Raw genomic sequence first — 11,924 nt, 5'->3', positions numbered from 1 at the left:
TGCCCGCTGTGGGAACAGACTCGGAGTCTCCGGGCGAGCCAAGCCAAGGTTTGGGCTGCAGCCAGGGAGGATAAATCCTCGCTCCCGGCTGTTCCCGGGGCCGGAGCTGCCGTGTCACTGTCGCCACCAGAGATGGCAGCACGTCCCCAGGCAGGCTGGCCGAGCCCCAGGAGCAGGGACACCGCGGGTGTTCTCTCTCCATCCCGAGCCGCATTTCTCAGTGCCTCAAAGCGTTTGGGGCTTCGGGAGCTGTGGCAGAGCTTGGATCCCCTCCGCACTGAGCTTGGGAACCATCAAAATAAAAGGAAATATCGATTCAATATGGATTGAAATGAGGAATCCCGGCAAGGCGCGGGTCGGCCGTAAATGTTGCTTAAATAGGAACCAAAAAAGGTTCCAAAAAAAGGCTGAGGGAGCTGCAGCTGAGAAGGGGAGAGCGGCTGTGGAGAGATCAGATCAGATCCTGATCAGATGCTGTCCCCAGGCTCCTCCTCTGCTCAGTCATTGCCCTGGGGACCCCTCGGTGCCAGCTCGCTCCTGTGCCAGCCGCTCCCGAAGGGACGGACCTGGCTCTTGATGGAGACAATCAAGAGACTCCGCTCGGCTCTCCAGGCTGGAGCTCAGCGCCAGCGATGCTCTTTTGGGGGCTGTTTTATGTCCCTGTCACCCTCCAGCACTGCCAGCTGCCCTGTCCCACGCTGTCACCCGGCAGCATCACAGCATCACCTCTCCCTGCATCCCGCTCCTTCCCCGGACACAAATCACCCTCAGGGCTGTTGTTTTCTTCTTTTCCAGCTCACGAAATCCAGGCACAACTTTGCTCAAGCTCATTTCCCCACAAATTGTTTCGTTCTTGCAAAGAGCCCATTTATTTTTATTTTATTTTTTATTTTTTTTATTGCCTGCCTGCATTTTTCAGCTGTTCTGGAAGCATTGAGGCACGTGCCTGGGCAGGCAGCAGTGCCAGAGCCAGCCCAGCAGAGGTTTCATTTATTTTTTAACCCCTGCACTGGGTGCTGGTGCAGGATAAAAAGGCACCAAAACCTGGAGCTGCCGTGCCTGATTTCCCAGGCTCTGAAATGGGAGATAAAGGATGGGAAATCTTTGGAAGAGAAGTGATGGCTGGATTCGGTAAACACGAGTCAGGATGGGGGTTTGGTTAAAAAGGGATGAAATTCACTCGCCATAAACAGGAGGGATGGACTCCTCCCTGTCCCCGGGGCCGGAGCCATCCCTTAAAATCCACCAGGGGTGGAGCAGGATCCCAACACCCTCCCCAGCCACAAATTCCAGAGGCTGAGCCCCCTCTGTGAAGTTCGGGAAACTTTCCTACAAGTCCAGAGCGTTTTCTCCACTCTGGCAAATCTTCTTTGAGGGAAAACAATGCCAACAAACCTTAAGAGGATGTATGAGGGGCTGGAGAGTGTCCAGAGAAGGGAACAAAGCTGGAGAAGGGTCTGGAGCACCAGGAGAGGCTGAGGGACCTGGGAAGGGGCTGGAGAATTCCTGAGGGAGCTGGGAAGGGGCTGGAGAATTGCTGAGGGAGCTGGGAAGGGGCTGAGCCTGGAGCAAAGGAGGCTCAGGGGGCCCTTGTGGCTCTGCACAAGTCCCTGGCAGGAGGGGACAGGGACAGGACATGAGGAAACACCCTCAGCTTGCACCAGGGGAGGTTTAGATTGGACATTGGAGAAAATTTCATCACTGGCATGGTCCAGGGCAGTGGTGGAGTCCCCATCCCTGGAGGGATTTAAAAACCGTGAGGATGTGGCACTTGGGGACATGGGTCAGTGGTGGCCTTGGCAGTGCTGGGGGAAGGGTTGGACTCAATCTTAGAGGAGTTTTCCAACTCAAATAGTTCTAGGATTTGACATGGCCCTCGCCAGAGGCAAGACACGAGCTAAACATGGAAGCAAAGGGAAGAAAACAAACCCTTCCCAAGGCAGGACAGATTGTACCACGCAGCCTGTTCCTGGTTCTGAGCTCAGAAGAGGGAATGAAAAAACAAAAGCCCAGCAATTTTCCTATTATTGCAGAAAAATCCCATCAGAGACAACTGTCAGTGGAGAAGCCTGAAGCCCCAGAGGGGCATTTAAGGCTCCATTAGCTGCCAGGAAAATGAGCTCCAGAAGAAGCCAAAACCCCTTCCTGAGCTGTGACATGGAATGCCAGAAAAGAGTGGGAGGCTGGGAAAAGCCTTGGAGCAGCCACCCCTCGGGGTACGGAAAAGTCTCTGGATGGGCTGAGTGCAGCTGCCTGGAGGGATCAGGACAGGATTCAGTGGATGATTCCTTCCATTGATTCAGGTGAATTTGGGAATTTGGGAATCTTCCAAATTCAGCTGGATTTGTGGGTGGCACAAAGAAGGTGCCAGGGCTCTCAGGACAGCTCCCAGCATCGCTTTAGTGCTGTGCTGGGTCAGGACTGGAAGTTGGGTTGGGAGAGCTCCTGGGATGTGTTTTCCTGAGCTGAGATGGTCTGGGATGGTAAAACACGGTCGCCTCCGTCTCACCCACTGCTCTGACAGTGGGAGCAGAGCTGGAGCTGAGGCTTTGCCGCCTCCCCCTCATTCCCCAGGGTGCTGAAGAGGTCCTTGGGCTGTGAGAGAGAGGAAAGCAAAGCCAGGACGAGGAGTGGCCCCTCAGAAATGGAGGTGCTGTCACAAACCGCAGCTCGGTTTGCTGTGCCCCGCATTTCCTTGACGAAGTTCCTGTTACAAAAGCGTGGTTTTAAAAATAACAGCCAAACCCACTGGTGTGTCTGCAACCTGCTGTGTCCGTGCCCGAGCCATCCCTGCTGCAGTAATTAAAGTAAATTAAAAATTAAATTGTTGCAGCTGTTGGAACAGCCCCAGGGCCACAGGAGATACACGATTTTCTGTCCTTGAGGCATTCTGGAAGTTACCTGTGAAGCAGCGAGTGCTTAAATAAAGGCAGCTTGAGTGAGGGCTGGTGTCCTGAAGGATGGAGAGAGCATCCGAGGCCGCTGGGATGGAGCACGGGGATTTCTCATCCCTGGATGTGTTCCAGGACGGATGAGCAACCTGGGATGGTGGAAGGTGTCCCTGTCCATGGCAGAGGGTGGGACTGGCTGGGCTTCAAGGTCTCGGCCAGACAGGCCCTTTGGGGACCTCTGATGTAGGAGAGGGGGACAATGGGGACATGGCACGGTGCCATCCGTGGGGCAGGGAGCTCTCCACGGGCTCCTCTGGGCCATGGGAATTCCCCTGGGCTCCGCTGGGGCTCGGAGAGCTTTGGGCTGCTGGAGCCAGCGCTGGGGCTGGCTGTGCCTCCGGGCTCCAGAGCACCGCTGGGAACCTGTGACCTGGGTGGGCATCGGGATTCCTGGATTAGCACCGGGACAGAGCTCCTGGAGCCACAGCGGGACTGTACCGGGACTGGCCGGGAGAGCTGCTCCGGGTCTGGCTCAGGACCGGCCGTGTGGGGGGACCCCCGAAGCCTCGCGGGGGCTCCTGGACCGACACCGGGGCCGATCCTAAGGGATGCTCCCGGCCGGGCAGCGGGGCTGGGCGCTCCGGAGCCAGGGCTGGGTCACACCGGGGGCTGTCCCAGCGCTCCCGGGGCCGGCCCAGCACTCCCGGACCGGCACCGGGACTATGGGATCGCACCAGGACTGGCCGTGTCCAAGGTTCACGGACCGGTACCGGGAGTGGCCGTGTCCGGGGCTCCCAGACCGGTACCGGGACTCTCGGTCCGGTCAGGGTCTGTCCGTGCGCGTCCCTCGCCTCCTCTCCGTCCATCCCTGCGAGCGCGGTGCCGGGGGTGCCCGGGGAGGTACCGGGGGTGCCCGGGGCAGTGCCGGGGGGACCCGGGGCGCTACCGAAAGGGCCCGGAGCGGTACCGGGGGGACCCGGAATGGTGCCGGGGCGGTGCCGGTGGGGCCCGGAGCGGTACCGACGGAGCCCGGGGCGGTACCGAAGGAGCCCGGGGCAGTGCCGGGGGGACCCGGGGCGGTACTGGGGGTGCCCGGGGCGGTACTGGGGGTGCCCGGGGCGGTGCCAGGGGGACCCGGAGTGGTGCCGGGGCAGTGCCGGGGAGACCCGGGGCAGTGCCGGGGGGACCCGGGGCGGTACCGAAGGAGCCCGGGGCGGTACCGGGGTGCCCGGGGCGGTGCCGGGGGCGGCGGGCGGGGCGGTGCCGTCGGGGCGGGCGGTGCCGGTGCCGGTGCCGGGGGCGGGGGCGCATTCGGGCGTGCGGCGGCGGCGGCGCGGGATGAACGGGACGGGCCGGGCGTGCGGGCGCGACGGGGCAGCGCTGCCGGCCGGGGCTCGGCCGCTGGTCAGCGCCCTCATGTTCTCGGCCGGGCTCCTGGGAAACCTCCTGGCTCTGGGGCTGCTCCTGCGGGGCCGCCGCGGGCACCGGCAGCGCCCGCCCGCGCTGTTCCACGTCCTGGTGCTGGCGCTGGTGGTCACCGACCTGCTGGGCACCTGCTCCGTCAGCCCCTTGGTGCTCGCCTCCTACCACCGCAACCTCACCCTCACCGCCCTGGCCCGCGGAGGGCACATCTGCCTTTACTTCGGCTTCGCCATGAGCTTCTTCGGCCTCGCCACCATGCTCATCCTCTTCACCATGGCGCTGGAGCGCTGCCTGGCCCTGGGGCGCCCCTACTTCTACGAGCGCTTCTTGAGCCCCCGCACGGGGCTGGTGGCCCTGCCGGCCATCTACACCTTCTCGGCCGCCTTCTGCTCGCTGCCGCTGCTGGGCTTCGGGCGCTACGTGCAGTACTGCCCCGGCACCTGGTGCTTCATCCAGATGCACCTGGATTCCCAGCAGAGCGACGCGGAGCTGGCGGGGCTGAACGTCACCTTCTCGCTCCTCTACGCCACGCTGCTCCTCTTCCTCATCCTCGCCGTGCTGCTCTGCAACCTGAGCGTGATGGTGAACCTGGCCCGCATGCACCGGCGCGGGCAGAGGAGCCGCAGGGTGACCACCCTGGAGCAGCCCCGCACCGCCTCCGGCTGCGGCCGCCGCATCTTCTCCATGGCCGAGGAGATCGACCACCTCCTGCTGCTCTCCATCATGACCATCATCTTCGTCATCTGCTCCCTGCCCTTCACGGTGAGTGTCGCTGTGTGTCCCGCTCTCCCCAGCACCCGCGTTTCTCTTTATAAAGCTTCTCCCAAAACTCTGCTGGCCAGACCTCGAGGGTTGGGGTCAAAGCTTTGCTTGGGAGAGCCCAGCTCAGGCATGAGCTCGGCAATGTGCACATCACCTGGGGAGCGGGGGAATCGCTCCTGCATCCCCAGTGCCAGCAGGAGGACGGTGACAGGAGAATGGGGTGACAGGAGAACGGGGTGACAGGAGAAGGGAGTGACAGGGGGACAGGGTGACAGGAGAATGGGGTGGCAGGAGGATGGGGTGACAGGAGGATGGGGTGACAGGAGGATGGGGTGACAGGACAACGGGGTGGCAGGAGGATGGAGTGGCAGGAGGATGGAGTGGCAGGAGGATGGAGTGGCAGGAGAACAGGGTAACAGGAGGATGGGGTGGCAGGAGGATGGGGTGGCAGGAAGATGGGGTGACAGGAGGATGGGGTGACAGAAGGATGGGGTGACAGGAGGATGGGGTGGCAGGAGGATGGAGTGACAGGAGAATGGAGTGACAGGAGGATGGAATGACAGGACAATGGAGTGGCAGGAGCAGAGGTGCTCTCCCACCCTGGCTCCGAGGCCAGGCCATGTGGCTCAGGCAGGGACAGGCTGGGGGTCCCCATGGCATCGCTGCAATTCCCAGGATCTGGTGGTGGAGGTGTGAGGGATGGCCAAACAACCAATTCCACTTGTGGAGACGGGCTGGAGGAGCTGCCTGGGCTGGAGGCAGTGGGTGTCCATGCTGGATGGGATGAGTTATCCCAGATTTCTGTGGATGGAGCTGGAGATGTGGGAGGCTGCACCCACCTCGCTGTTAGACAGCGGTTTCTGCTTCTCTACAGCAGCACCGAGGCACAGAGACGGGAGATTTCTGGGAACAGAGATATGGGACAGTGGCCACAGCACGTGTCATCCCAAGGGATGTGCCCACACCCTGTGCCCCATCCGTGCACGAGGCACAAATCCGGGATCAGAACAGCCAAGTGAGGAAGAGGAGAGAGAAGTGCCCTGACTCTTGTCTGGGTTCTCCCTTCCCAAGGGCCACTTTTTATCCGTCCAAGTGCTTTTCCACCAGGAGCATCGATGGCTCCACAGCACCTCGGGCCCCCTGAGGTCATTTTGGTGCCATTAGAGGTGACCCCATCAAGGCTGGGAGCACAGCCAGTCCTAATTTCCTACTCTTGGTGTTAAATGGACTCTGCCTTTCCTTCATGCTCCCATGCTTTTCCTAAGGGAAAGGGAAATAACCACAGGATACAGCCCAGCCAGTGCTTTAGGACAAAGGAATAACGTCCAGATGCTTGTGAGCATCCCAGGAGCCCCAGTGCCCTGAGAGACACTTGAGTCCTGACCATGAACCCACAGATGATGGACAGCTCTTCCTGTGTCCCAAAAAAGCCCTGCTGTGGCTGCTGTGGTCAGTACAAAGTGGAACCCCTCGGTGGGGACACGTGGGCAGGGGCAGAGGGGCTGGGAAAGCGGCCCTGGCCGGGATCCCATGGGCCCTGTGGTGGCAGATCCAGCTTTATCCAGAGCCAGCTTCCCTTTTCCCATCGCCCGCCTCCCTCGTGGGGCTGCGCTTTGGCAGCGCCCCAAACCCAGCTGCCTCCTTGGGGGTGACACTTTCTCTCCTGTCCCCACGGCAGCCACCGCTCCTCTCTGGAGCAGTCTGGGCACGCACCAACCCACGGGGCCACAAATTCCTTCCCAAAGCTCAGCGGGGTTTGGAAAGGCGGCCAGCGCGGGTGGTACCCGGCGGATCCCGGGCAGGGCAGGGATGCTCCTGCTGCCCATCCCCATCCAAAGCAGCTCCCCAGCCCGGAGCGAGGGGGTGGTGGGTGACCCGAGTGAGTAAGGAGTGCTGAGTCACCCTTCCAGGAAGGGCTGGGATGAGTCAGCAGTCTCAGCAAGGTCCAGCACCCCTCATCCTCTCCTCTCCCACGTTTGTTACTCCCGTGTGGTCTCAAGGTGAGAGACACCACTTCCTCCAGCAGCCACGGGTTTAATTGTGGCTCCAAACAATGGGGCCAGCTTTCATTTACAGTTCATTTAAATTTGGAGTCAGCAAATCCGCTGTGACAGCCCAAGTTGTCCCAAGAGAGCTGCCAGATCTTGGGGGCCCAGGCATGGGATTATTTCTCCCTGTGACTTCTCCCTGGTTGAGGGGGGTGATGGTGAGACCCCACTGTGGTGCTGTGTCCAGCTCGGGGTCCTTCCAGCACAGGAGGGACCTGGAACTGTTGGAGCGAGTCCAGAGGAGGCACTGAGTTGATTAAAGGGATGGAGCAGCTCTGCTCTGAGGAAAGGCTGGGAAAATTGGGATTGTTCACCCTGGAAAAGAGAAGGATTTGGGGTCACCTAGTTCTGACCTTCCAGTACTTGAAAGGAACTATAGGAAAGATGGAGAGAGGCTTTTTACAAAGGCCTGGAGTGTCAGGACGAGGGAGAAAAGGATTCAAGCTGACAGAGAGGAGGTTTAGATGGGATATTGAGAAAAACCTCTTTGCTGTGAGGGTAGTGAGGCACAGCTTGTCCAGAGAAGCTGTGGCTGGAAGGCTTCCAGACCAGCTTGGATGGGGCTTGGATGAACCTGGGAAGATCGGCGGGGTGGAACGAGGTGATCTTCAAGCTCCTTCCCAAGCCAACCCTCTCCGCGATCTCGCAGATCCGCGCCTACGTGAACAAGTCGGGCGGGGAAGAGGCCGACCACGAGTGGGACCTGCTGGCCCTGCGCTTCCTGTCCATCAACTCCATCGTGGATCCCTGGGTGTTCGCCATCCTGCGGCCGCCGGTGCTGCGCCTGATGCGCTCGGTGCTGTGCTGCCAGCTCACCCCCGACGGCCGCGGCACCTCCTCGGCCGCGACGGCGCGGCCGGAGCTCTGCGGCCAGTAGATCCATGGGTGGTTCCTGGAGAATCCTGCCTCCTGGAAAAGGGGGTTCTGCCTTAGGGCTCACCCAGAGACGTGTCTGCTGCAGCCTGGGCCAGCTGGGGGTGGCTCTGGTGTCACACCCGTGGCCTCTGGCAAGGTGGGAAGGGCTGGGGAGCCCCTGGGTGCTGCTGTGGCCCTGTTTCCACCTGGAGAAGGGCTCAGCCCTGCTGGGGAGGTGAAGCTCGGGGGGCTTTGCCATAACCCCACGGCTGGGGGGTGTTGGGAAGCACAGATTCCTTCCCAGCAAGGTCTCCGTGGTTTTTTGGGATGCGGGCAGGGCTACAGCTCCTGGGGATGGGGCTGGGGGGCTGCAAACAGCAGATTGTGCCTCCAGATCCGTAAGGATTGGGAAGGAGAGGAAGGGAGCGGTGTATCCTCAAAAATTCCCCCTTTTTTTAGGCTGGTTGCCTAAAGAAATGCACTTTTTCAGGGCAGGTCTGTGTGCTCGTGTCTGTCTGTCTGTCTGTCCCACACCCCTGAGGTTTTAGGCACTGGTGGGTCCCTGAGGGGCACTAAAAAAGCCAAATTTTGGAACTTCCCTGGTGATGGAGCAGAGCAGCCCCTCCTCTGCATCCATCTGGAAATTCCCTTTGCCCCGTGATTTTTCCAAGAGCCAGAAAAGGGATTAAAGAGCCTGACCGGGGAATGGTCACAGCCATGAGCTTCACCCACATCCAGGTGGGGTCTGGGTTTGTCATTGGCTGGGAAAAATATTTATTTAAAATAAACCCCCCCCCAAAAATAAAAATCAATAAAAGCAAAAAAAACCAACTGCAAAACCACCCAGGTCAGCAATCCTGCCCCGTTGGGCAGCATCCTTCAACACCACTATTTTGTTTTTTGGGATTCCTCTTGCTCTTTGGGACTCCAGGATTGTTCCCACTGGGATGAGGAGCATCCAGCTCCACATCCCAAGGTCACCACTGCCATTAGGAATTTTCTTGTGGCTCCCATTTGAGCAGCATCCAACACACCCAGTGGCTCTTGTGCAATTCCCAGTGTGGAGCCTCATTTGGGAGCTGCAGCTCTGCTCAGGGAGCCCAAAGGTGCTGAGATTTGGGGCTTTTCCGTGGTTTGTGAGTCGAGGTGATGTTAAAAAAAAAGAATTGTTATTATTTAAATAATAAATATGTCTCAAAGGAGCCTGCTGAATCATGCATGGGTTTGTGATGCTCCTCAGGGTAGATCCGGCTCCTGGAGGAAATGTGTTGGATGTGGGATGAAACCACAGGAATGGGGGGAGAGGGCAGCAGGAGAGGCTGGCAGGGGGAGATGGGGGCCTCCAATTTCCTAAAAAGTGACAATAAACTGCGTTTTACAGATGTAAAATGGTATTTTTTAACCAGAGCTACAAAAAACCCCTCACCTCTGAGCTCTTCCCTAAAACCTGCCCATCCCACAGCCAGGGAAAGGCACACAAAGCTCCCACCTGTTATCAAAACACACCCCCAAAAATACCCACCCTAAAAAAAGGCAGAATTGAGGTCACTTCTGTCAGGCAGCCAAAATCCACAGGAAGTTTTCTGGCCTCCCAAATGCGTGTGGGCAGATGTCAGGCAGGGGCTGCTGTTGCTCAAAAGGGTTTTTTTGGCAGCATCCTGTGGCTGGGGGGCTTTGGAAGGGCTGTGGAATTTTAGGGCTTCCAGATGTGCCTGCCCACATCTGGGGGTGAAGCTGGGGTGTTCCCCACACCTCTGGAATGTCATTAATCCCTGGGAAGCCAAATTTGGCTCCATCCTGCCCAGCACTTGGAGGGCACAGTTGTCCCTTCCCAAATTATTCCCTCATCCATGCACACAGCAGGAGGAAAAGCACATTCCAGGCTCAGTTTTGGGGCTCCCATCGTGTCTCGGGGTGTGCTCAGCTGGAAAAGGAGCCAAAAACCTTGGGAAGAGCCTTGGGTCCTTGAGCTTGATTTATCTGGATGGTCATGACCTGGTTGCTCACGCTGGAATTTCGGGAGCAGTTGCCTAATTCTGCTCGAAGCCAGAGGGAATGGCTGCCTGGAGTGCAAAAGATCCAAAGAAAATTTAAAATAAAAAGGGGGAAGTGTTGGAAAATGGCAAGGAGGTCGCATCCTGCAGGGACCAGGGTGCCAAGGAATGCAACAGGGTGGGAAGAGAACCCAGCAGGCACAACCTGAGGGGAGGATTCTCCCAAAATCCGAGGATTCACTGCTGCCAGCCCCCAGCTCCTCTGCTGACCACTAATTACCATGTTTGTGTTTTTGGGAGGTTTATGGCTCCTCATCAGGGAATGCACGGATGGGAGAGAACCTCCCTGCATCCATCCCCTGGGATCTGCTTTTTTGCTGCAGGGGAGTCACTCTCCCGACCATCAGGGCAGAAATCCTGGCAGGTGGGCTCAGGGAAATGGTTTGGATCAAATTTAATGCCAAAATAAAAGAGAAATTGGTGTGTGCAAGGAGAGGAACCCCTTAAACCTGAGTCCCTGTGTAAAAACTCATCCTGAGCTGCTGGCCAGGGGTTACCCCCAAGCTCTGGAATCAAAAAACTCCTCCCTTCCCTGCTTCCAGAGGAGGAAAGAGCCTTCACCAGGGCTCTGTGAGGACAAGGACTGGGAATCTCTGCATCCTGAGCCATGAGCCTGCACAAAACGCTGCTTTTACGAACATCGCGCAGGAGCCTTTGGAAAAGGCAAATTAATTCACCTCTCGTCAGCTCCCTCAGCGTCTGCTGGGCTCAAACACAAATGACAAAGTTTCATTTCATTGTCTGTGCCAGCCCTTAATGAGTTTTTTATTCCCACACCGGAAACCTGCTGGTGCAGGGGAGCTCCAGGCAGGTCTTTAATCCTGCATTTCCATCTGGGAATCTGCTGCTGGAGAGGAGGGAGGGAGGGAGGGAGGGAGAAGCCGTTCCTTGGAGATAGCAGAGGGCATCAGCTGCCCCTCAGACTTCTTAAAAATGGGGAGACTTCCCACAGTGGCTGGAGGGATGCAGAGAGTGGGGATCTGATCCAAAACCTGCTGTAGAATCATGGAATGGTTGGGGATGGAAAGGACCTTAAAAAAACATCCAGTTCCACTCCTGCCACAGCAGGGACACTTCCACTATCCCAGGCTGCTCCAAGCCCTCTCCAGCCTGGCCTTGGACCTTCCAGGGATCCAGGGGCAGCCAGAGCTGCTCTGGGAATTCCATCCCAGCCCCTCCCAACCCTCCCAGCCAGGAATTCCTTCCCAATATCCATCCTAACCTCTGTCAGCCCCTTATTCTGCCACTTCACCCTTGTCAATAACCCCTCTCCATCCCCAAAAGATGGTGATGCCACACAATGGTTTTGGGAAATGGGAATTTTGGGAGAGTAGAGAAGAAAGGAAAAGCACTTCCCTCTTGTTCCCTCCTTTCCTGGCTTGTTTGGAACATCTCCACATTTCTGTGCTGTCAGCAGGAAGGAAACTCGCAGTTTTTGGTTCTTTTGGCTTTACCATGCTATTACCGGGGGCTACAAAAGCTCCTCAGCCCCATTCAGGGGGGTCAGGAAATGTGGGAAACATTTGGGAACACCCTACAAAGGTGGGGATGGGATGGGGTGGGATGGGATGGGATGGGATGGGATGGGATGGGATGGGATGGGATGGGATGATGGGATGGGATGGGATGATGGGATGATGGGATGATGGGATGATGGGATGATGGGATGATGGGATGATGGGATGATGGGATGGGATGATGGGATGATGGGATGGGATGATGGATGGGATGGGATGGGATGATGGGATGATGGGATGATGGGATGGGATGATGGGATGATGGGATGATGGGATGATGGGATGATGGGATGATGGGATGGGATGGGATGGGATGATGGGATGATGGTGTGGGATGATGGGATGGGATGATGGGATGGGATGGGATGATGGGAT

General features: G+C 58.1%; 1 protein-coding gene across 1 annotated transcript; it reads left to right on the top strand.

Moving 5' to 3' along the window:
• The first annotated feature begins 4,191 nt into the window (after positions 1-4,191).
• On the top strand, positions 4,192-8,805 carry PTGER2 (prostaglandin E receptor 2). Its single transcript, XM_058829245.1, has 2 exons — positions 4,192-5,075; positions 7,773-8,805. Exons 1-2 carry the CDS (start codon positions 4,230-4,232, stop codon positions 7,998-8,000), a joined length of 1,074 nt encoding a protein of 357 aa, XP_058685228.1. The 5' UTR covers positions 4,192-4,229; the 3' UTR covers positions 8,001-8,805.
• The last annotated feature ends 3,119 nt before the right edge of the window (positions 8,806-11,924 follow it).

This window comes from Poecile atricapillus, chromosome 1 (assembly GCF_030490865.1).
Source record: "Poecile atricapillus isolate bPoeAtr1 chromosome 1, bPoeAtr1.hap1, whole genome shotgun sequence".
Classification (NCBI taxonomy): domain Eukaryota; kingdom Metazoa; phylum Chordata; class Aves; order Passeriformes; family Paridae; genus Poecile; species Poecile atricapillus.
The sequence above is the reverse complement of the archived record's forward strand: the minus strand, read 5'-3'. Positions and strand labels throughout refer to the sequence as shown.

What these genes read in the sequence shown, in the direction of transcription:
- PTGER2 (XM_058829245.1), top strand. Translation starts at nt 4,230, where the DNA reads ATGAACGGGACGGGCCGGGCGTGCGGGCGCGACGGGGCAGCGCTGCCG. An exon ending in TCTGCTCCCTGCCCTTCACG is followed by an intron (nt 5,076 to 7,772) that starts GTGAGTGTCGCT and finishes GCGATCTCGCAG; the next exon opens with ATCCGCGCCTACGTGAACAA.